The sequence below is a fragment of the Anopheles arabiensis genome, chromosome 3, assembly GCF_016920715.1.
Source record: "Anopheles arabiensis isolate DONGOLA chromosome 3, AaraD3, whole genome shotgun sequence".
Lineage (NCBI taxonomy): Eukaryota > Metazoa > Arthropoda > Insecta > Diptera > Culicidae > Anopheles > Anopheles arabiensis.
Window position 1 is genome coordinate 85,438,864 of NC_053518.1, and position 25,721 is coordinate 85,464,584.

A 25,721-nucleotide genomic window follows, 5' to 3' on the forward strand; every position below is an offset into this window, starting at 1 on the left:
TAATACACATGTACACTCGTGTAAATGTGGCTATGTTGAGAAAGATTATGGTTGGCCTTTGCAATTATGGTTTATTCTACAACTACAACAAGGCTGCTACAACTTTGATCCATGTCTCAGAAAGAGAAAGCAAGAAAGATATAGAAAGAAAGAAAGAGAGATAGAGCTTTAAGAATGTGCAGCTTTTTTATCAACTGCACATGTTTTGTTGATGGTTTTTGTGTTGCTGTTTCATTGCTCTCAATGTGAAAAAATGGGCGTGGCTTGAAGCGTTACTTTTGCGCTGGCGCTGAAGGTGAGTGTAAACGAGAAACAAAATGTGTGTAATTTAGAATTTTGAAAATATAAGTTCGTAGCATAAACATATTTTTTTCTAACTATTTGAAACATTCAATCATAATTTTAGCAAACTAATTTAGATCATGTTGGATGGATATAATTTACATTTACAATTTTAAATCTTTTTTAATGTTTATGGTTGTGAATAATAATCCATCGTACAAAAGAAATGAGAATTTTCATGTTACTAATTTTTAACACCATTCGCAAACATCGCACGAAGTAGTAAGTAACCCTCACACCGCAGATTGCAACGGTCCTGCCACTCGACACCCGACACACTCGTGTACACTCCACTGCATCGGTCCGCTCTTGCGCTCATCTGCTGCGCTGCGGTGTGCGTTCGGTGCGTTAAATAAATTTGAATCGTCAAGCGGCGAGCACACATCGTTTCTCGCGCGTGTTCTCCGCAGCCGCGACCGCCCGACCGATCGATACGTGTTTATTGTACGCCGTCACGCCGAGCGCACCGCGATCGTCAGTGAGTAGTTTATGCGAGCGTCTATTTGATCGGAGCATCGCATTGCATCGCGAACGCACAACAAAAAAAAAAGCGTGTGAAAATTTATTTACAAGAAAAATAATCAAAACAAAGCAGAGTGAAAATGCAGAACAAGCTAGAATAGCATTGGTGCCACAAGTGTGTTTCCCCTATGAAGAACCAACGGTGAAGCGTGCAAGCGATTAATACAGTGCAATCTTTGAAGTGCAGTTTTGAGCAGTTTTGTTTAATTTGTGATAATTTGAGAAAAGTGGAAACGGGGGAGAAAAAGTGTTTCATTAGTGTGTGGCAAATGATGTCAGAGTCAGAGTGATAAGAGCATGAAAATGTGCATCGTCTGAGCGATACCAACCACAGTGCAGTGAGTTTAAAAAAAAGTGTCTCTGTGAGAGAGTTTGTGTTAGAAAAGATTACAACAACAACAACAACAAAAGTTCACAAGTCAACTCGGGTCACGTGCAAAGAGAAAGAAAACATGTTGCAGCATCCGTCGACCGATTACTACGAGCTATCGTCGGTGGCCATCAAACAGACGCCCCCAACGTTTAGTCCGCAAAGTGGTGGCGGCGGTGGAGTGGGTGACGGAGGTACTGGGGGTGGCGGTGGAGCACTCGGTATCAACAGCAATAACAACAACAACAACAACAACAACAATAGCAATAGTGTGAATAATAATAACAACAACAACAACACAGGCAGCGTGCCGAGCGACGCTGATCTGGAGCTGATTGCGCAGAATGGGTCGGCCGCCGATCGCGAGTCGCTGCCCAGCTTCGGCTTCACCCAGGAGCAGGTGGCATGCGTTTGTGAGGTAAGAAAGCAACAAAAATGCGCTTCACATGGCTAAATATCCCAAAAGCAGCAGCCAAAGCATCAACAAAGTGCGAAATGTCCGGAAATGGGCCGAAAGGGCGACCTTGAAATGAAAGGAAACTGTGCCTTTTGTGATGTGATTGTGTTTTGATGAAGGTGTCAAACGGATTAGAAGGAACGGGGGAAGCCTTTGCCACTGCTGTCTGCAGTTTCTTGAAGTGAAAAGGCACACACACACATGTCGATAGAAATGTAACGTAGGTTAAGTGTAGGCTGAGTTTGTGGAGTAGCATTTTGAAAAGGAAACAAATGTTGAGCCATTGAATGGATGTTTTTCGAGAATTCTATGAAGAAATTGATTGACTACCATGTTAAATTATGTTCATCATAACAATGATTGTTCCTCTGAATGAACGATCGAGATCGGGAACGTTTGAGATACAATCGAACAGTATGTATAAACAGGGCTGCTCTTCTTATTTTTTCCGAATTATTTTCGATTCTTCGTGGGAATGCTATCACGGAAACAAACCCAAAACACTATAGATTTCAACCAAAAAATCATGAGAAATTCTGTAACAATCATTGAACATCTTCTTCTTCTATTTCGCGTAACGTCATACGAGGACATGCCGGCGTATATAGGCCTTCGAGGCTTACATTGAACATTAGTAATATAATATTTTGTTTTTGATAATCTTTAAGAAACGTTACAATGTATTTATAGGCCAATTTCATTCTAGTGAAGCAGCGACAAAGACCCTAGCGATCCTAAATCTTAGTAAATGAAGTAAATTGCCCCTACAGGCAAGGAATTGTATTTTATAGCTGCAAGAACATGACTGTTTATACTGTACTATGTATAATTTCATATTTCTTGAATTATTAGTTAAGGTTTGTTGAAAATAAGTTTTATAAAGAAGAAATTTGTTGTTAATTGCTCTCCAAAAAGGGTTTATAATTAAATTCATTCAAGATAACCGGAATAGGAAAGTACCTGAAAACATTCAAGATTTGTAAGAAAGATCCTTTATTCCACAGTTTATGCTGGTCATATTTATTAGCCAGTCTTGGTTCTTGTATATTGAATTTAAGCATAAAAAGATCATCTACCCTCTATCATCTAGAGGCGGTCCCGTGGCACAGTCGTCATCTCGAACGATTCAATAACATGCCCGTTATGGGGTCAAATCTAGAATGGACCGTGCTCTCGTATCAAATACTAACTTATCCGGCTGCATAGTACTGAATAAAGTCTCGAACACCTGTATAGGCCGGCGTATCCGCGTAGGACGTCTACGCCAAATAGTAGTAGAAGATCATCTGTAAGGACTTCTACTTCTACAGATTTACTTCTAAGATCATCTACAGAGATTTGGTGGTTTGCTGGTGTCATTTTAGCTTTAGCGAGTATTTGTGTTGAGTTAACATTTAGTTGACTATTCATGAATGTTCCTTGTTTAAGGATTAAACAACATGTTTGTGAATATGAAAATAATCACACTTGGTATGATTGGCTTGATTGGTTCTATCCTTTTGAGTTGTTGAATGTTCTATCCTTTTGAAGTATTTTTATGAATGAAGATAATTGTTTATATTGCTAAATCCGCAGAGCTGTGATGTTTCTCTGCGTGATCTTTATATACAAAGATCCGACATCCATAAACATTAAAATAAACTCGTATTACTCATCAAATTGTACAAAGCAACATGATTACATGATTGCTAAGTGGCTGTTGCGAGTTTGGGAGGTTGTGATGGGGTCCTAAAAAAAGACACTGTTTAAGAGTTACACATGACCTGCCTTAGGGCTTGTACACATGTTAATCCGTCGCTGATGATTTACTGATGCCAGCTCAACATAGCAAGTTGCACTTTAAATCCATAAAATTACATTGCAACAGTGGTAATAGGGCAGATGAATTGTGCCCTAAGAAGAAAATGAGTGCATACGAACTATAAGATCTTTTGATAATTTAAGTGCATATAAAGACTATTCTTAACTCGACTTTCAATGCCAAAAATCTTGTTGTAACATTGTGAAACGTATGTCATGAGGATCAATTTGTTTGAAAAGAGATCACACAAATACAAATTCATAATTCTAGATTTTTCCAATTTAATTTTGCAACAGCACAAAAGCTAATTAATACACTTTGAAATCTATTCTTCACACTTTCATAAGTGTCAAGTTCGCTAATTTGTACCATCTGCACACCGTATCGTGCACGTTTTGTTTTGCCATTAAACATCACTGTTTATTGCTCCTTCCTTCCGCGAGTGCACCATTTATCATCAGTGCGCACACAGTCGCCCGAAATACGAGCCCGGGATCATTACGATCGCTTCTCGATGCACAATAATCAGCCATCAAACGATCGCAATCGAACGATCAGAGGTCGTGGGGAGGTGATGCTGGAGGTGCATCGCACAGTTACAATAATTTCCATGTTCCCACCTTTAAACTCCGAACCACCACCGAATATTATGCTCACAGTTTAACATTTTTTGTGAAGAAGGGAGGGAGAGTAAACACCATCGTCAATTGTTTCGTTGGACAGTTTAACGCTGGTGGAAAAGGTGAGCAGAAACACAACAGATTATCGAAATGTGTGCGCGTTTTTTTTTCGATCTTTCTTCCGTTTTCACTGTGCAGCAGAAGGATACGAAAGGAGCAGAAGTATTTGGACTTTTGGCTCTCTAGCGTTTTATTCTGCTGCTGCTTCTGCTGCTGGCCAGAAATCGGGAAGACGATAAATTTACACGCCAGCCGTGCCTAACCTTTCCCCGCGGTTGCGTCACCTCTTCCTTTTGGGAATGTTTATCTTTTCTTTTCCAACGATCGGATGATCGCGACTGTGCGTCTGTTTTGCTCGTAGTTTATCCTTTATTTTTTTGGCTTTTTCTCTTGTTTTACCACACCTTCATCGCTGTGTGTGTGTGTGAGTGTGTATTGGACATTTGCCGGTTACGCACGATAATCGTAAAACATGCTGGCTCGATCGCTTCCACTTGCGTGAAGAATCTGATATCCGTAGCCACTCCAATGTTTTAGTGTCAGGTTGTGTGCTTACGCGTTGACCCTACGTTCCTTGTCTCTCCTTTTCCCCCTCTTTCTCTCTCTCTGTCCTCGTGGGTAGAAAGTGAGAAAAATGGATCATCCCAAGCTATGATGCCGCCGATCGGAATCCCGCACAGGTGAGGCGACAGCGATCGGTCCAACGAAAAGACCCGTTGGCCACATTCGATCGATGTATAGAAAAGTGCGCAAACAAATTGGTCCTGTGTTTTGTTTGTTTTTTTCTCCTTCATTTAAATGTTCCACCAGAAAGGGCTGCTTTATTTACGACCATCTTCCTAAACGCCCGAATCGCCCTCGCCCTGAACCGAGCACACCGCTGGACCTCCATGGGGAGTGCATTCTGGCGATCCGGGCGACAGGGAAAGGAATTTCGACAAGCGACAACACACACATTCTTGGTCACTGGCACTCGCAGGAGGGGTTTTAGTTTAGCTTCCCTTAACTGTGTGTGTATTTTGTTCTGGTGAACAGCATTCAAATCCACGGGACACAACAAGGGAATTAGGGAAAACTAATTACCGCCTAACAAGGAGGTGATTTAGAAGGAGGATCGATGTTGGTTGCTTACAGGTGATAGTGAATAATTCTTGTGAATGACAAGGTATTTGGTTGTGTTGAAGCGATCATGCAGGTTGGTTGGTGGCTCAGCAAGCCATTGTAACAATTTTAATTTAAATTGATCTTACGAGTGAGTAATTGCATTGGATCAGTTCAAAGATGACCTACGACCCTTTAATCTTAATGCTATGTTTTAGGACTAATCTTACCTCTTTCCAAGTGTATTATTTAAAGCTCTGCGTAGAGAAAATAAATTAATCTAGCTGGTGCGTAAATGGGAGTATTTTGCAGCAAAACTGGTGCGTTAATCTTATTTCCCATCAGCTTGGCTACAAACAAACTTTGTTCGTCTTTTCAGGATGAGGTGTACAACAAGGAACAAAGGTCGTTATTGGCCAAGTCTTGATTCTAGGCACTGATGAGATTGGCTTTTGACTAATATGCCTAATGGTTATTTGAAGTATCTAAAAACCTTGGGAATATCGAAAGTATCTGCAGAATTTTATACATTTGATAGGGTCTTTTTGAGTTGAGTACAAACAAACATTTATACAACCATCGAGTGAACTAGGCAAACTAGGCGTATGGGACGAAAGTGTATTAAACGTTAAATATGAGCATTATCATGCAGATGAGATGAGAGATGATGAAGTTGCCTTAATTACTTTACTTTGAATATCATTTTGCAGCTCATACCAGGCTTTGCAGCTTTTAAGATAATATTACAAACGTGATCAAGGAGCTATTTACAGATTTATTCGGTACAGTATTAGCAAAGAAACTTGAGCAATATTTATCCCAAAGCGTTTAAACTATCTGTTCAAACCATAACTACTCAAGTAATTGAAATAAAGTCTATAAACCAGCTTACTTTTGACGGATCACTGATGAAATTAATGTGATGGTATGGGTCATGGAAAAATAAAGCACGACATTTATTTTCATTGTTTGAATAAACAATTTTAAACAGTTCTCGAACGAAATGATATCCTTAATTATTGCATTACTACCCCAGATTAATAAAAAAAAGTATATTTAATTTGAGATTATGAAAGAGTTACCAAAATCTTACAGACTTTATGAATTTATGGTAAACAGTGTATATCCTTAAGTTCAAACGCACTTAGAATATTAAAAAATATGAGATTATCTTTATAAAAATCCTTATAAGTGGTTAGTGGTTGAGTAAGATCTCTAATTTCTATATTCTATCAAAGTTTATTATTTTAAGTCGATGAAATGTAGATCATTTAACAGAAATATCATTTAGCAATTGGAATAAAGTAAAGGGACAGTAATTGAGCCATCCATCTCGTGGTAAATCCTGTGAGAAGAAGTTAGCAGCATCTAATGACTATTGTTTGTTGGATTATGCTGTAGAAGCCTAGTTCGATTGCAAAAATCATTGAGTAGACTTGGTTTCGTCTCATTTGGGATGATATGGCTGGACCTAAAGTCCCATTTACAGTATATGCTCAGATTCTTTAATATTCATCATTACCGTTGTTCTCTTCTAGTCTCCAACATAAAGAATATCTGGGCAATGATCTCGATAAAATTCGAATGATTCGTTACTGAAATATTCCAGCTTCTACGCTTCAACAACGGCAATGAGCCCTATAACGGTAACTGGATGGATCGAGAAGCAAACAGTCCGCACCGAACCCAACGTTAGCCTTTTTGATGGCGTTCCGGTGTGTCCCGCTTGCTTTCTGTGTCCCCGCCGTTCCTGGTATATCTCTACGAAAAAACCACACTGCCAGGCTGTGGGGTTTGGCTGTGTGTACCTGCGTGTGCGCTGGTCGATGGCCAGATTCAGTGTGCCGGCTTCCTTCGCTTGCGAGGGGAAACCGAACGGTAATTCGATACCATTTGCCAGTTGGTCGACGTATGCCCCCGGACCCACGTCTACCAAGGGCCCGTCATTTGAGCTCTCCTAGGATGTGTGTGAGTGTGCGCCCGTTTGAAGCGGGTTTTGGGGTGGAAGCGAGAGGAAACTCCCTCTGTAAAAGAGACACGCACCGCCACACAAACAATTCCGTTTCGCATAAAACACTAGAACCTCGTGTTGTAATGTGTTTTTTTTTGTCGCCATCTCACGCACACCAATCGCTACGGTGGTGCAATGTGCGTGGCCTAGGTTGAATCAAATGCATCGTACAGTATAATACAGCTACAAAAAAAGACGGGGGAACTAACTAACCAACGATTTTTGTAGGCTTTCCTTTGTACGAACGAGCGAACGAACTCGCAAGTAGGGGAAAAAAGGTGCTTCGATGTGTTTGTTTGTTTTAGGGAATTTCATATTTCGTATCCAAACGGAGTGAATCCACGGAATGAGATAATTCATCGCCAAAAACCATTGACTACCACACCAACCAACTAACCCACCAACCAACCAAGACCCAAAAAGGGGTTAATTGGCTAACAACATATGGTTTCAAGCCGTCGTCAAGAAGATGCTGCCACTTACAGAGGGAGGGAGAGAGGGAGAGAGAAAGAGAATAAATGGAGATGGCATCCTTTTCCCAAGCCCTGGCGGTACCTTTTCGTGTCCTGTTTGTAGCCCTTTACCAGCGGAGTAAATGTGTTAAACAGATGATTGTTTACCCTTCCCCTTTTTCGGGAAGTTGCTTCCCCGGCATCGCAAAAGTGCTTCATAAACACTTGAATAGGTTTACGGGTTTTACCGTTTCTTTGCCAGAACGCATCCTTTGGCAGGCACACCACATCGACAGTTGGAAAGGAATTAAGGAAATGCGTTTAAAATTTTAACATAAATATAAGCTCGGCAACGAGTCAAGTAGGTTGGGATGGATGGGTGCAAATAAGAGGACACTCTGAAGGACACTTGAAAATGATGAGAAGGACCTTCTTAATGGGAAGTCAATCGGGTTGGAATGGTTGGAATTGTATAGGAAGTGATTTTTTAAAGGTTATTTGTTGTATTTTAGGATGTTTAGCTAAGCGAATAAGGTAACGTCAATAGGTAAATAAAGGAATTAGGATAAAAAGACTAACTAAGAACAGTAAGAACAGTAAATAAACAAGACAAATTTATGAAACAAATGTAGATAACAAGATACTCATAAGCAATAACAGAAAAGCTTAAAAACAAAAGAGATAATTAAATGTGAAGTTGAAAAGAAATTGATAACTTCATAAAAAAATAAATCAAAATCTATTACAAAGAAACAAAGAAAAGATAAGATTAATTTCACAAAATAAAGGCATAAAGCAAAAATTGAAATAGAAATAAGACAACAAGAAAAAATAAATACAAGAGAAACAAAACATCATAAGAGAGGTTAAACGAATAAAACGGTAGTATTAATGAAACAAGCAAAAGAAACAAGATAAACATGAAAAAAGGATCATATGGAAAGAAGACAATTAAATAGAAATATGAAACATTTGACACAGTGATCACATGCAAACATGCAATAAAACTAAAAATGGTTATAAAATCGAAAAATGTGGCTACAGCTAAGCAAAACCTGTTTTTGATGTGTGTCGTGTAAAAAGATCCCCGTATATGCGCCCCAAAATATTGCTCAATAAAACACATGTGTTTCATACGATATGGTATTTAAAAATAAATCCTCTTCCCAATACAGCACAAACCCTAGGTCCACTTCCACTTTTACGCAAATATGCAATACAAAACGGAACTTTGCCATCAAAACACCTATGGCAACATTTTACACACACCGAGGACATGGCATTTTATTACCCAAAACCTTTCCAGAGGCGTGAAACGGTCATAAAGATATGAAACTTTGTCGCCCGTCATTTGAGCGACGCGTTGGAATTTAATTCCTCTCAAACTGCTTGCCTTCAATCAGGTTGAATATAGGAAGAAGCACACAGACGGAAAGGAAGGTACATTGGACGCCAACGTTCGTCAGAGATGGGGTAAAGGTGAATCTTGGCCACTACGGCTACGTTGTAGCAAATTTGCACTCGACAAACGTTATGATCGTTAGAATCTGTTACAAAAAAGCCGACTACATCGTGTCTTTCCACTCCTTTCTTTTGCTCCACCTAGCCTAGTCGTCACCGGGCTGAACGGCCAAAATTTTCAGTGGCCCCGGTGTGCTCCGTGTGATTTATTAACTCCGTCCCGTTGGTGTCGCCGCTTCGGTGGGGACGCCACCGACGAGGGGGATTTAAAAATAGATCATACAATTTAAATGGTAACGTTGTACGTTTGAATGCAACCACTTCTTCCTCTCTCTCTCCCCCCCTGGGGGTACGTGGGGATGGTCAGATGGGTGTAGAATGTTGCTCCGAAGTGTGGTATTTGATATTTTAGGGCGCGCGCGCGAATGTTGCGCGTGAAGCACGTGGTGGATTGAAGCGAAATGTTCCATTTTTTTATGTTTAAAAATGAAAGAATGCAGTTTATTTAAAATATTCGTTGGCTTGGTTTGGCTTGTGTACCACTACAAGTGATCACCAATAATTATATGTAAAGATTGATGAAGATTAATTATTTAATTATAATAATTCACTTCATTTCGCATGCTGCACGTTGTCACGTGCTTTCCACATTCCTTGCATGATCGTGCCGAACACGCCTCCATAGAAAAACACACAATTTAATGCATTTGTAGTAACTATGTCGCAACCTTTCACCTGACCACACCTGTCCCTTTAAAAATACACTGGCCCAAAACACGGCCAGCTAATCCCAATGTGTTCCTCATTCGACCAGTTCCGGTGTAATTTAATACGATCGCGCTTTCGCTTTCGCGACGGACTGTGTGCGCTGTGCACCACCGTTTTATGAGTTGCGAGGTGCGGCTTGTGTCTTATGCAAGCAAAATCGACCACCATCACCACCAACGACATAAGGAGGACATACATTTTAAGTCCAACAATCTAATGCCTAACCGGTCCGAAGGGTTTAGGGAACGGGAATTTGAATTTCCGAAAATAATCCATCAAACTGTATAATAATTGCATGAAAAGAAGATAAAGAAGAGTCGTAAAAGAGGATTTAAACATGATAAAAACAGTAAAAAATAATAAGGTAAAACATAAAAAAACACCACCATCACCATACCATCAGCATTCAATTCAGGCGAGACACAATTAAACAAAAAAAAAATGTGCCAATGCGTTGGAAAAATATTTTCCCACCGAAACAAAAGTGATGCCGGTGGCGATATCTGATAGTGCAGTGTGTTTGTTGCAGAACTGCACAATATCGCACACCACATAGGTACATGCACACACACACACACACATTGCATCGTGTGCACGCATCCATTTAGGTTAGCCACCGCGGTGCTGCTTGCGGGCGCCTAGTTGGACATTGGAGAAAGAGGGGAAAGGTTAGAGAGGAGGGGTGGTAAGAAAACCGTTGAACGTCCTACACACATTCGGCAACGTTAGAATTACAGTACGTAATGGATGGAAGGTAACAGCGTCGTTTCATAGGTTGCGGAGGGTTGATTATGGGTTTTGTTTAAAAATTGACATTTTCCATATCGTGTATGGGTTGGGCTTGAAATTGAGTTGTGAGATATTCTTTATCATGTGTGGAATAGAATGGGGTGATAAATTTACCATTACCATTAGTATATCTCAGATTTGGGTATTGCAGGGTGGTTTTTGGTATGGAAAACGAATGATGAAGTTGAATAAATATCGTAATTGTAATTCCAATTTGGAACCATTGGGATTTTTATCTGTTAAAATTAAACTAACTACTAAACTACCAAATGATAACAGTTTTTTCCTTATTCTTTTAACATGACATGACATACTACAGGTATATTGGTATAAGGTTTTGAATTTGGTCTCCATGATGCCATCACCCAACTGTGAACTGACCGTTTGTCAAAATAATCAGGACAGACCAAGTGTTCATAAATTACTACAGGTCGGTACGCCCAGTGTCAAATCTTCGTTTGACATCTAGGGAGTCCAAAGATACTTAGTAACTCATACATAGTCCCTAGCAACCATAACTCCAATCTTTGCCAATCTTCAAAGAAAACTCCTACCATTATGGCTGCCAAAATCAGAGCTAAGGACCCACCTGTACTCTATCTAGCCACCTTGGGACAGACAACGAGCTCAAAATCTACCTAGATTGTAGGTTATAAAATATAAATCGTTTATTCGTTGGCGCACTAGGACTTTTAAAGTTTCAGCATCGAAAATGATAGGTATAGGATAATACACTCACAAAGTCATCCAGAACTTCATTTCCATTAAAAACACGCTTCCCATAGGTTGAGGAGGTACAAGAGGAGGATAAGTACTCAAATTTGATCTCATTTAGGTTTGATAATGAGTAAGGGAAAATGAACATGAACGTGTACTATGAATATGGGTAAGATTATCCTGAAATTGTGAAAACACTTTTTCACGTCAGTCCCAGTGATGTCCTAATAGATTGTTTTCATGAACACAGAACTGTATCCCGAATAATAATTGACTTCATATTTTGTCACGTCGTCAAAATATTGTTTCAAAAAATCCCACCAACACATGATTTCTGTTGATTATAATTATTGTGACGATTCCTTTTGATTATCATTATTTCTACTATCATTAAATTAGTACTAAATATCATACCACCCCATAGGAACGGTCTCACCAGACCTCTCCCATACAATGTTGTCGATCGTTCGCCTCTAGGTGTCACCTTACGTTACCATTCTATTAATTTGATTAATTAATACGCTCGTGCGCACTTCGCTTACGTACGAAAGTGTCCTCCCTGTACGCACCCGCCATCCCTCGCACACCACATTGCCCATCAATCACATCACTAGCGAGCCAAAATCAACTCTCCATTACCCTACTCAACCACCTTCTTCACGTGGCGACGGATGATTTCTCGCACCGCAAAATGCATGTAAATGTCAAAAGCACGCTTCATCACAAACCGCTTCCCGGTCGACCGGCAGCCGAAAGTGGTGATATTATTAGCTTACTAAAAGTTGTGCGATACATTGTAGCAGACGCGCGCTCTCTCTCTCTCTCTCTCTCGATCTTAAGTCTCGGCCAAGCATCGAGGTAGGGCAAGGGCGTAGCAGGACGCCGTGTACCGTCTGTCGCGTCGAATCACTCATCGTCGCTATTGAGCTAAATTAGTGTAGATCCATGTCCTAATAATCCTGCCCGCATCTTTGCTCCGCAAGCGCAATACACGTTCGCCAAACACATTTTTCTCCTTTTGCTCTCTTTTATTTCTTGCAAAGATGATTTCATAGAAACGGGAAGAAGCAACAAATTTGGGAAGGAAATGGAACGCGATGGGACGGGGTCCGTAAAGATTGGCATCGTAGGGAAAATTAGATTTTCCGTGCTGCCGCTTCCGGTCCGTCCGAAACGTGTCTGTGTGTTTGTTCGTAGAGAATAATTCAATATCTTTAAAGGCATCCCGTATTGTACCCGGGGGAGTTGCTGGCGCTTCCACGGAGTTGGAATGTCCCTCGGGGACGATAGAAACAAGATACCGGGGACCGAGCTGTCGGATACACCGTACCGTGTTAAGTACCGCTCGTAAGTGAGCAATTTATGCACTTCCCTCTGCCGTTGTGGTAAAATAATGCTGTACAAATAATGTCATTATGTAAACCATTTCCGGTTGGAGAAGGGCATTTCGAACGATTGTTTTAAGAGATGTTTTTTTAAATTAAATCTCGTCTAGTAATCGGTGTGCAACAATGTGCAGCGGCATCACAGACGGCTACGATCTTGCACAACTAGTAGTGGCAGGAAGATTCGCGCCATGTGCACCACCGCAGTAGGGTCGTGTTGTCGTAGTAGTAGTCGTCGTCACCGTCGTAGTCGTCATCGGCCACCGCGGCAAACAGAAGATCTAATAAACTTGTCATAACCGTTAACATATGATCGTCAGATGGCTTTGCAAATGGGCCAACCAATGGGAACGGTATCCGTCTCGGGGGTTCTCTTTGAGGAAGTCATCTGTTGGCTCATGAGTTGCGCGAGTCCCAAAACGCACCACGTGTGGTTGATTTATTTTCATTCGCTGTGTTCTGTGTACCGTGTTGGGAGACGCTCTCTTGAGGAAATAGGGCGTAAAACGGTTCTGTAAAGAGGTTGTGGTATCTTTAGTGGTAGGTTATGATTTAAAGCAGTTCCTGGTAGTGTGAGAAGACACGTACATTGCGTACTTGTTGTACAATGTGCGAAACATATCGATAGTAGTTGCGTGTGTCTATACCATACCATGTGGAGGTACATACCTAAAGACGTGGAATTAACATGAGTTCTGATTTCCCTCCTCTTTTCCGCTTCTCCCTCCGAACAGGTTCTTCAGCAGGCGGGCAACGTGGAACGGTTAGGGCGGTTTCTCTGGTCCCTGCCACAGTGTGATAAGCTGCAGCTGCACGAGTCCGTCCTGAAGGCGAAGGCGGTCGTCGCGTTTCATCGCGGCAACTTCAAGGAGCTGTACCGGCTGCTCGAACACCACCAGTACTCACCGCACAACCATGCCAAACTGCAGGCCCTGTGGCTAAAAGGTAGGTCTTGTTTTACCCAAATAATCGATTCCGTTTTGCCGGGGGCACCACACCACAAGTGCCAACGCCCCCGTGGTTGTCTCTGTCTCGCTCTCTCCAGAGCGCAGCGTTTAGAGGGTCTAAAATTATCCCGCCCGCTACTTTGATGCGCTACTCTTTAAGTGAAAACATATGCCGCAACTACCGGCATGTCATCTCGCTACTCGGCAAACCAAGACGATGACGAGGACGACGGACGACAACGTTTCGAACGGGTTAATGTACGGAACGGGGGAGTACACGCATGCCGTTCGATATCTGGTGGTGGCTGAAGATCTCGGCGATCCAATTACCGAAACCCGCTCACCCCCGTGTCCAGATCCTCAGAACCGGTGCATACAGGCGTGCTTTTTGATGAGTCGCGTCAACTCAACCGGACAGCCGGATGAGCTCCATGGCAACCATCCTCAACAAAGTATACAAGGAGCTCCTCACACAGCCACACACACATGTGCTCCATCGCTCTCTCTCTCTCTCTAGCTCTCTGTCAGTTGGCAGCCTACTACGGTCAAATGCGGGCAGGATTTGTAGCCAAACCTTGCGTCGTCGAATTTGACGGAAGCCTTTCGCTGACGTACAAACGGCACAAGGGTTTGAAATGTCTAACGGCAAGCGCCATAAGCATGCATCAGCAAAGGGGCAAGCGATGTAAGAAACTTGTGCGAAACCTTACAAAAGATGTACGCCGGTGTCCGGTGTTAGACGAAAGGGGTTCCAGAGAAATGCTGCACACGCACACGCACCAACAGAGGTTGAGTGCAATTGCCGACTTCTACCGGGCTTAGGTGAACACTCGTCGCGGTGGTGTGTCCCGTTGCCTCTGTTTGAAGCCCATCAGCAAGCGCTTGAATCAGTTTGATTGACATTTAATTTTATGATCGATCGATTTGTGTTGCTTTTTTTTTCGTCTTTTTTTCTTCGGTCCATTCGATTTCACTTTGTTTGCTCTACAATTCTTCCGAACCGGGTCTCGCTGGACGAGGAAACAAGTCTTCCGGAGCAGGCCACTCGAATACGATAAGCTCGATCTGTCGTCGATTGTGGCTTTGTTGGTTTTTGGACGGGCGGGTGTGGATTGGATTATTCGGGATCGGTTTAATTTCCTAATGCCCCTTCTAACGCTCGCTTGGGGTCTTGGAAGCGACATGCTGCGTCCAGTGTCGCTACTCACGTGCGTCTTCCGAGAATGTCGCGAGAGGCAAGGAGTCCGAGGCAGCGGGCTGCAGCTCCCAAATGTCCCGCTGTCTGTGCTTTGGACAAATATCTTCGATACTGGACGGAGAACCCGCGGGGTTGTTGGAAACCTGTTTGCTTGAGTCCGAGTGTCGAGACAATCGGGAGAGAGAGAGAGGTGGAGTGAGCAAGAATTCGAGCAAGAATTCGAAGGCAAAAATATGTCAATAATAAAAACCTCGAAGTGATCGCCGTACCGTACAAACGTGACCGAGGGTCCGAAAGGAATCAAGATCTGCCTTCGAGACGGGTTAACCCGGACACGGTGCGTACACCCCTGTCCGATGGCACTGGCAATCCGGGTGGGGAACGCAATTATATTTATTTGTCTATAAAAATTATGGACCTTTAAGCATTTTATTTCATTCCGATCTCTTGGGTCTCGGTGGAATTGATCCTGCTTCGTGTGGTAACGAACCACACACACACACGCACGCACACGCGATCAACCGAAAACTTGACACCTTCAGCTCGTCCTTTTGGAGGAGGGGGCTGGCTGCGGATGGAAGGTCAGCCAGTTAAAGCGAGCAGCAGCTGACGGGTTCGGGCTGGCGTACGCGAAGATGTATTTTGTCTTAAGTTCCACGAGTTATCCACCTCACCGCACACGCACACACGTCGAGCTCGACGACCAAACGGGGGAGACAGCTCATCTCGGGTGGTCAAACGTATCACGCGCGATCTGATCTGAATGCGCTGATAAGAGGCCTGAAACGCTTCAGCGTTTTACTGCGCGAGGGGGGGGGGAATGGATTCGAAGCAAACGGACCACAGGTAACCGATCCGCGCTTGGCGCTCTTTTCTGAAACGTCTCGCCGAGAGACCTCGACATTCCTGCCGACGATTTCCCACTGCCGGTGACACCGTCGATTTGTGCCGTCCTTGCGTGGAGGTTTCGTTTCCTTCTTCTTGCCTACCTTTCCAAGGGGTTTCGGGTTCTAGACGCCCAGCGTTGGTGGCGTCCGAAACCGAAAAACGTGTGACAAATGAAAACGACTCACCCACCGTGAGTCCGTGCGAGTCATCTGTCAGGAGGACGTATCCTCGCGACCGTACGCGCGCGCCTTCTTTCTCTCACTCTCTCTCTTTCACTCGCTCTCCGACAGAATGACAACGAGTGTCAGTTTACATTTTTATTGCTCTCTGGGTGCGTAGCCTCCCTCTTCCTTCCCAAAACGAGCACGAAAGTTGAAAACGTAGCATGCCGTGCCGTTTTCGGGCGGATGGAGACGGATCACTACGACGGGCTGGAGGGTTTGGTTTGCGCGATCACAGAACACAGATAGGATGTTTGTAGTCACATTGGCTGGCGGATCGTTGTGGGTGGTTCTAGGTCTTTGATTACTTAAGGAAGTCTTGAGAAGGAGTGATCGTTGGAGGTCCTACTCCAAAGAATAACGAGCAAATCTTTTCAATTTGTAGAATTTGTAAGTATTTATGGAAGTGGAAATCTTTCCTAAAGAGTGTTTTGGTTGTTTGTTGCACCTCTTCTTAAGAATTCTCCATTGTGGTTTGATCTTCAGAACCGCTCCCTTCACCCTCTTCTCAGAATCGCTTTCCATCCAGTCAACCACCCTGCAAAAGTCAAATCTGTCAATAATTATTTATATGCGTTTCTGATGGCACCTTTTAATTTAGTTAAACAACCAAATTCCCCGCTCGCCTGGAACCGGATTTTGCGTGTCCAAACACACACACACACAGAGACAAAAGCTCGAAGACAGTACAATTTGTTATTCAAATTTCTCTCCACTTTATGTTTGGCGACCGACCGACCGATCGATTTGTTCTCACCAATAAATCAACCAATTTGCGCTTGCCGTCCGGGCCAGGACGTCGGGCTCCCGGGACCCCTTCTATCCCCCCCCCCCTTTGTCAGATGATACAACGCGTGAAGCTTCTATTCACACCAGTTCACACATTGCAAAGGGGTGTAGCTGGGCCCCGGGGTGGACATGTTGGTCGATTTTTACGAGCATCATAATTTAACACACGCGTCCGAGGCCCCGTCTGTAGTAGTTTGGCTGTGTTGATGATGGTGGTATTTGGTATTTGGTTTCGATTGTTTTTGTTGTCGTATGTTGGATCCAACGGTGTCCCTAAGCTGGTGAAAATGGGTCTAATTTTATGGTGCCTGCTACTGAGCGGTGCACGCCTGCTTTTGAGCGGGTGTGTTGTTTATTGGGTGGGTTTTGATGGACCAGCTTACAGGATATAAATTGCCATGATTTAATTGTTTGATCATTTTGTAGTTTTGGAAGGACCGGTTGGTCCTGAGATAGGTAAACTATAGTAGAGTTTACAGAGTTTACGGTTGTACCATGGTACGAAGATAGAAATTGAATTAGTCATCAGTTTAAACACGTTAAAGTGTTAATCAAGCAACATAAACAATATACTTTATATTGATTCGCTATAGTCTTCTCTTGGAAATAGTCTGAACCTTGGGATTATAAAGAAGGTATAAAAGAATCCGCCGAAATCTGATTGCCATCCAAAAAAAGTGTAAAGACGGATCTCAGTTAGTCTTCGTAATTCGTAAAGCATTATCTCATTCTTTTGTACTGGGTTTGAGTTTATCAATCCTTGTGTGTCTCATGGTACAGTCGTCAACTCGTACGACCTAACAACATGCTCGTTCTGGGTTCACGTTCCGGATGGACCGTGCCCACATACGTAGGACTCTGACTATTCTGCAATTGGGTACTTAATAAAGTCACTGAAAGCTCAAAGCCCACTAGTGGGTACTACAGGAAGGCCTTGACCGACAACGGTTGTTGAGCCAGAGAAGGGAAGAAGAAGAAGAAGGATGTTTGAACAGCAAATACGGTCACGATAACGGAAAAACGGTGATTTAAATGAGAATTTGAAAATATCTTAACGTTTCTTTACAGCTTACTGTTTGATAATAAGACATATCATGCGTTCAGGGCCTTTGTATTTAGTAACACAGTTTAGTTTCTGAGCAGTATTTAATAACACGATCATTTGTGTTGGCTTTAATTACGTTAATCTTCTGCTCTAATTACTATTACTCAGTTTATTTACTTTTTTATCTAATTGTTAGTAACTTTTCCTAGCACACATCATAACTCTTGCAATAATGATTTTTGATAACAAAATTTTCTAAATGAGATTTTAATTGTTCTGTATTCTTCATCAGAAATGAAATTTTGTTGCAGAATTTTAGGTAACTCCAACCTTTTGGACAGCATATCTTGTGTAGTTGGCATTTATAGATAGACAACTTCTGTTAGCTTATGTTTTTTTAATAATATGAGCGATGGAAATTTGTAACTTTCACATCTTTCCTCTTAGGAGGCGTACGGTGATCAGGATCTGCAATATGCCAAAAACTGTACTTGGTTATCTAAGTCTAATTTGTTTTACCCTTATAATCATAGTCAGTCATGTGTATGGGCGACCCAGCATGTAGTCGGTGATTGAGCTCATGACGTGCATGTTGTTTGGATAGTTCAATCGCAAAAAGGACATAATTTCAAAGGTAGAAATCACCAGTTAGTGGTGAATTAAACAATAAGTCTCCATCATGGCTTTAAGCAATCATTTAACTACAATATTTGGATAAGTTCTTTGAACACATTTGTTTATAAATATTTCGACTAAATTCTGACACGACATGACAATGATATTCAAAGCAACTTCGAAATAAATGCATTTTTTATTATTTTAGTAAATTTCTCAGTAATATGACAATGTCCTTATTCCTATTAATCTTCCTATTCGTGCTCTACCACCTTCCAGCACACTACGTAGAGGCGGAAAAGCTCCGCGGACGACCATTGGGCGCGGTCGGTAAATATCGCGTCCGGCGCAAATTCCCACTGCCACGCACAATCTGGGACGGGGAGGAAACGAGCTACTGTTTTAAGGTAAGTTTTGTTTCCATCTTTTTGTTTTCCATAGAATGTGATAGTGCAAAATCTTGTTCAACAACAGCGAGGATCAACAAATCCGATCAATCCCAATCGTCGTTGATCGCGGACCCAACGTTTCACTGATTCTGTTTCTAACATTCCATTTGGGTTCTTCTCTTCTTTTTGTATCCCTTCAACATCCAACCTGAAGGAAAAATCAAGATCGGTCCTGCGCGATTGGTACACCCATAATCCTTACCCATCGCCGAGGGAAAAGCGAGAGCTGGCCGAAGCAACCGGATTAACGACGACGCAGGTAAGTTGCCCCTGTACAACACGGGGCATATGGGCGGCGATTCGCTTCCTGCCGCCCGGCTTTGGACAGGTTTTGTTTGTGGACCTCTTGGCGAACTACAGCGTTTCGCGCCATTGCCTCAGTCCGTCCGGAAAGGATATCGAAGGGTTTTCCTGCACCCTTGTAGCTTGCGTTTGTGCTCTTTTTGGTGCTGGCAAAAGAGAGTTCAGAGAGTTTTTTTTTCGGTTGTTCTACCGTTTCTTTCGGAAGCCATTGACAGCGTCTAGCGTCTTTGTCTCTTTTTTTTGTTGGTACTTTGCTGCCACATCCATGGGATCCGTGATAGGAAATTTGATAGTTACGGTTCGTTGATAAGACTGTTGTTGTCTGCATTTTCCGCCCGTACACGGTGCAAAACGGGATGCCTTCAACCTGCTGCTGCTGCTGCTGTCTGTTGTTCTTGGTTGCCTTTTTTCGCTATAACTTTTGTGTGTGTGTTTTGTTTCGAAAAAGTTATCATATCCTTAGGCATTTCTCTATCTATTTCTATATTCCCCTATCGGTACAGCCATCTTCTTCGTCACGGGCGTCAAACGAAGCGTGGCGAAGTTCGGTTTGGTGCGTAGAAGAAATTGGATCGGATTATTATGATTACAATTAATAATATCCTTCTGGCTTTTTTTCTGGGCTAGAGACTGGAATCTGGTTTTCTGGCAGACAGTGGCAGATCAGTAGCAGTGCAGTGGCAAAACCCGGGATAAAGAAGTCTGGGATATCCTTTAAACGGATTAACTGGCGTCAGGTCGTCCGCATGAGTCGAATTGTTTCGTCCGCAGCATCCTTTTGTGGGTTTTGTTTTTGTTTTTTTTTTACTTTCCAAAGAATATAGATCGTCTTCAGAAGCTGCCTGTTTTCAGGGTTAATCTAATCAGGAAGATCCTTTTTTTAGTGCGCAGATGAAAAGGTATGATCGAGTTGATATGGATACGGCCGTTGCTCACAAACCTGTGGACAGTTTGTTTGGTGTGTGTGTGTGTGTGTGTAATATGATATAATAAAGATGCAACAGATCTATTTTTGATTCGTTTTTCAATAAGTTTTGAATACTTAATGGAGCGCATTTTCATAGCTTACATCTTCTTCAAGAATTGAGTGTTTATTTTTAACGCATCTTATTATTACACCAACCGAACTCTCATCTAGAACAATCAGGCCCATTTTACAAGACGTGCTCTATTCACCTCTCCTCCCTTTCCCCATACATCACACACTTAATAAGCAGGACCCTTAGCACATTACAACACAATGCAACCAATTATAACACACATCATGTTCCCTTGCCCTTGATTTGTCTTAATTTGTTTCCTTTTCTTCGAACGCATCGTTAACGCTTCCCTGTTTTGCAGGTTTCGAACTGGTTCAAGAACCGACGACAGCGCGATCGGGCAGCTGAGCACAAAGAGTAAGTACCTTCTTCTTCTTCTTCTTTTTTGGGTGATTGTTCATTTTGGTTGTTCTAGCTGTTGCTGTTGCTCCAATTGTGTGAGAATTGTGTATAGATTTGTTCGATCGAAAGGCATGCATTGATTACGATTTATGAACAATGGAGGAAACTGTATTTCGTTTAAAACTGATTGACGGAACATAAACTACGGCTTGCTCTGATGCATTTCTTAATTAAGGAACTATCGTTATGTGTCAATTTGTGCTTGAGTTTGACAAGATCTATTGTTTCTCATTCTCTTTCTTCTGCTATGCGTTTGAGTAAAAAACCCATTTTTGGTATAACTCTGTCACAGGCCACTAATAGGTTTGTTTATTTATGACTACATGGTACATTTTTTCCAACGGTTTATAAGGGATTGAATCTAAAAGTGGAACAAAGAATTTGTCATGACATTCGACATTCTATTCCTTCCGTTTTTTAAAGTAATTCGAAGTAATTGTTTTAATCTGAGTAACAATTCAAAACATATTTTTGTTTAGCATCAAAGGGAGTCAAAATCATGAAACTAAATACGAAAATCAATCAGATTGTTTCTATGAATCATTCTATTAAAAATCGGATATAAAATAGATTACCTGTGTGTCAGCATTGAAAAACCATTATACGATTCAAGCATTCTAGTATATACAAGGAGCGGTTCCGTAGTAGAGTCGTGAACTCATGCGACTTAATAACATGCCTAATATGGACCGTCCCACCTATAGCCAAGGACTGAACTTTCTGCTGCGTGGTACTGAATAAGTCTCTCTGTATAGGCCGGCATGTCCGCGTAGGCATGTTACGCCAAATGGTAGCATGTACGAATTTATATAGTTTATTGTTTTGTTTTTCTTAGCTAAATCGTTAATGGATGTTCCTAACCTTCTTTTTTACAATGTTTCTACGGTTTAATGTTATCTCTCAAGTATATGGTTTATTGCGATTGTGCAATCGACAGTTTTTGAGTTGATTAAGATTATATTTTTTCCGGTACATTCATTATTTGCATATTGGAATGTTCAATAATTCTATCTACTATGTAACAGACACGGATTCAAGGTTTATTCTGAGTGTGATGTGCAGATTAAGACAATTTCCTATTATATTCCCCATTGTTTATTATTACATTATCCATTTTAGAGTATAAACTCTTTAAAAAAATCCTAAAATTTCACCAATACTTCGATGCATTGGAAAGTGCACTCAATGCAGCCACTGGTCGTTGCATTGTATTCAAGCTCATTGCTTGAAACCATTCCGTCTGCTCACCGACCGTAACTACATACCGGCCCCGGGGCAGGAACACTGACAATTCTCCAGGAACTGCCACCTCCACCACCTCTTGAGCAGTCCTGAGCCGTCTCGGAACACCCGTGTGCCCTCGGCACACGGAGACACTGCTGAAACTAAAGAAGCCCCGTAATGGTCCCTTTCTATCGTTCAAACAACGCAGGGCCATCGTTAAACAGACACACACACACGAAGAAAACCCACCAATACCGTTTGCAAGAGCGTCCTAGGAGCGTCCCGGGACCGGAACCGGGACGAGGGGCAGCACGGTAGCAGGGAGATAAATAAAATGTAAATAAAAATATCAAATTTCAGCCACAATATGGATTTTTCCTCACAATATGCGCTGTGTGCGGGTGAGGATGATGCCCGCCCGGAGCGAGGAGGAGGGGGGGGGGCACAATTTTCCCACTTTCTACCGCCCGCACGGAAGCTCTGTCCTCCTTTCGGTGCTGGCTTGTGTCTTTTGTTTGTCGGCATGACTGGCCTTTGCCAGCCAAAGCAGTAGTACCTTTTCGGTTCGTTTCGGTTCAATTAAAGTCAGTCGGGATGGGCCCAGTTTTCCTTCCAGCTCGCATGCGCACTTTGCTTGCTTTGCCCCCGCGTGCATGAAAAGCTTCCCGACGAAGTGCCGAAGGGCTTCGAGCAACTATGCTGCGAACGGTCGGTGCCGGTCTAGTTGTCGTCAGTCGAATGTGGCCCCTCCCTGGCTCGGATCGTATGGCAACATATGTTTTTTTCTTCTTCTTCCCATGGTTATGCCCTCGTTGATGCTACTTTCTTTTATGACGGTGGCCGATTGATGGATGCAATGGGTTGATTTAAATTGATACGATTTAAGGCGACGTGTGCGGGAACTGTGTCAGGGTTTGTGAGTGAAACGTGTATGCGTTCAACACTTTGTAAGGTAAACACTTTTTTGAATCAATAACCCTGCCGTGCGATGCGTGGTGAAACATCCAAGGCAATAAAACTTAAGTCGAGCGATTTGAAATTGTTCTTGAGCAATTGATTCAAGCGACTTAAAAACGATAATTATAGCTTTTAGTAGTAATAAGAAGTTCAGTCATATGAATTAAAATTAATGTGTTTCTTTCTAAACAATCTACTAAATGAAAAAAAAATGAAAAAGAATGTCTTATAAACTAACACAATTCTATCACGATTCATTTCAAATCCTGGTCACGGCACCGATTATGATCGTGACAAATTGAAATTAAAATCTTTAACATTTACACATGTATGCCGCACCATTGTGGCATGATTTTGTTTAACAGCAAAATAAACCCTCAGCAAATGTGTATTGAAAATAAAAACATCCTTTTCACACTTCAAAGCGTAACAAAAACCAATGAAAATTGATTTATAAACAACATCAAATTGCTACCGACCCTTACTGTGATGTGATAATTTCCCATATAAACAAACTGTTTAACGATAGATGCACTTGCCACGTAATGCGTCAAAGGTCCAAAACCCCACTCTGTGTTTATGTTTGTACGATGAAAGTGTCCATAAACAGAGGCACACTGAGAAGCAATACACCATACTCATCAGCTGTTTTAAAAGCGTTTTTTGATGTTAAATCGGAGGAGATTAATTTGTTGCTGTGCTTTAGTGCAATCCTTGGACGCTTGTTTGGACAATAATTAAATTCCCCGTTTTTGCAAATAAAACCAACACCCTCCATATGCAGTTGGTTGCATCGCGTCACACGCATGTGTTTTGCATTCCTCGCCCTGTGTATAGAGCGTGGTAAAACCATAACAAAACGAACCAAGGAGCCATGGACGTGTGATGCGCCACCATCGACGCACTGCTTGCAGCGGTTTGCGCACGCTGCACTGTTTGCGGACGCGCAACGAAAGCATAAACAGCATAAAACGCAGCACAAACCTTTCTTCGCTGGGTAGGTTCGTGCATGCTTGTTATCGGAAAAGGATTCCGAGAAAGTTCGCTGGCACAACACACAAGAACACGCAATTTGGTGCAGTTGGGTGCACTCGGTGGGCGGCAAAATGTCTCGAGAAGGATTTGAACCTTGGAGGCACAATGATGGGGAGTTTTTCCACCACCTGGGTGGTGGGTTTGTTTTGTAAGGTGAAACCTGGTGCTGTGCAAAGTTGTTGTTGTGGAAGCTGGCGGCGAAGGAGTTTATGCAGCTTCGCACAACTTGGATGGGGAAAACTTCAATCTTTGATGTGAAATGGTATACTATATTTTTAATTAAATTGCGAATGTGCTCGATCGTTGGGATTGCGCTTTTTTGTTCCAAAGATCTTAAAAGAGAAGTACGAGTCACTTTTAAATGTAAAACATCAGTTCAAGACAAATAAATAGTAATTGAAAATAGTAAACCAACTACTTTAAAAAAAATGTGCTGAAAAGCCTGTTATTCCTCCTTTTAGACACCTCCTTTCCAATATGGAGCACATCCCTTAAAGCCCTCCACAAAAAGAAAATGGCCACCTTCGATTATTGCTCTCGATCGAACCACAGCTCCCTCTTAAATTCTCCCTCTTTGGCTGAGCCGTCAGTTGCGAAAGGGATTCCCACAAAGGTGGTCCAGGCAGGCGACGACAAACATGCGAGCGCCAAACGGATAAAGGTAACGTTGAACCGCCCTTCAACCGTCGATAACGTGCAACCCCATTGGTGTGCGTGCACAAATCTTGCCATTTTTTGGAGCTGGAAGGCATTCTGATGGGCTGACTGTGGAGAAGAAGCGGTTGAGAGGAGGTGTTTTTGTATCTCCCTGTCGGTGTGTGTGTGTGTTTGTGTGTGTTGGGGAAGAAAAAGGGCAAACCCCCTGCTCTCCATCCTACCCCTCGATCCACTGCGTACGCTCATTCGTATCTAAACAAAGGCACAAGAACCAAAGCGAGAAACTTGATCCTCGCAAAGGGGAGGAAGGAGGGTGACGGCGGGCAGCAAACCCGGCGGCGGGCAAGATGGATGGTCCCGAGTTTCGGGGTTGATGGGCTTTTCCTTTCGGACCACCATCACCACCAGACCGTGGGTGGGAGCGGCACCAGCGGGGGATGGAAGCGAGGGGTTGATTGTGGTTTCATTGTTTTTTTTCCTTCTTGCTTCTTTTTCGTCTCGCTCTCTTTTCCACTGCTCTTGCTCATGCGTGTGTGTTGCGCGACTCTGTGTCCTCCCACTCGCACACACACACACGGGCAAATGTGAGAACGAAGCGTTACTACGGAGCGTCACCGATCGCTAGAGGTAACGCTCGGTGCCCGGTCCCGCAGTATAAAACCCCCTGGGCGGGTACAGTCGATGCATTCACGGAAATTAATGGCGTATCGGATGACATCGCGGTAACCGCGCCTTTCTCGCCTCCCTTCCCCTGCCTGTTCCGCTCTACCCTGTTTGCTGCGCGGTTATGTCCTCTACGGGCCAGCGTCTCTTCTACCGTCCTGCCGTCCCCATGTGCTGTTGCCTACTATGTTCGCTCGTTGGCAACGAAACACGATGGCAATGGTGACGATGAGGATGACGATGCTGATGATGATGATGATGGTGATGATGCTGCGCGCTTCAGATATTTTTAGTTGCAAAAACGAAGAGAAAAAAACGGAATGGGAAAAAGAGGAAAAAACGAGCGTATCGAAAACGGAAACAACTTATGAGTGAGTGGTCGTTTGTGCGCGTGTGTGTGTGTGTGTGTGTTGGTTTGGAGGGAAATTCTTG

General features: G+C 42.7%; 1 protein-coding gene across 1 annotated transcript in view; it reads left to right on the forward strand.

Moving 5' to 3' along the window:
* Window positions 1-710: 710 nt before the first annotated feature.
* The window catches only part of LOC120903519 (protein sine oculis-like), a 29,094-nt gene continuing 4,083 nt past the window's right edge, over window positions 711-25,721 (forward strand). The window contains exons 1-5 of the mRNA XM_040313000.1: window positions 711-1,652; window positions 13,591-13,801; window positions 18,839-18,966; window positions 19,163-19,267; window positions 20,653-20,708. Coding sequence (XP_040168934.1) covers window positions 1,317-1,652; window positions 13,591-13,801; window positions 18,839-18,966; window positions 19,163-19,267; window positions 20,653-20,708 — 836 coding nt within the window. The 5' untranslated portion in view covers window positions 711-1,316. The remainder of the gene's footprint in view (window positions 1,653-13,590; window positions 13,802-18,838; window positions 18,967-19,162; window positions 19,268-20,652; window positions 20,709-25,721) is intronic.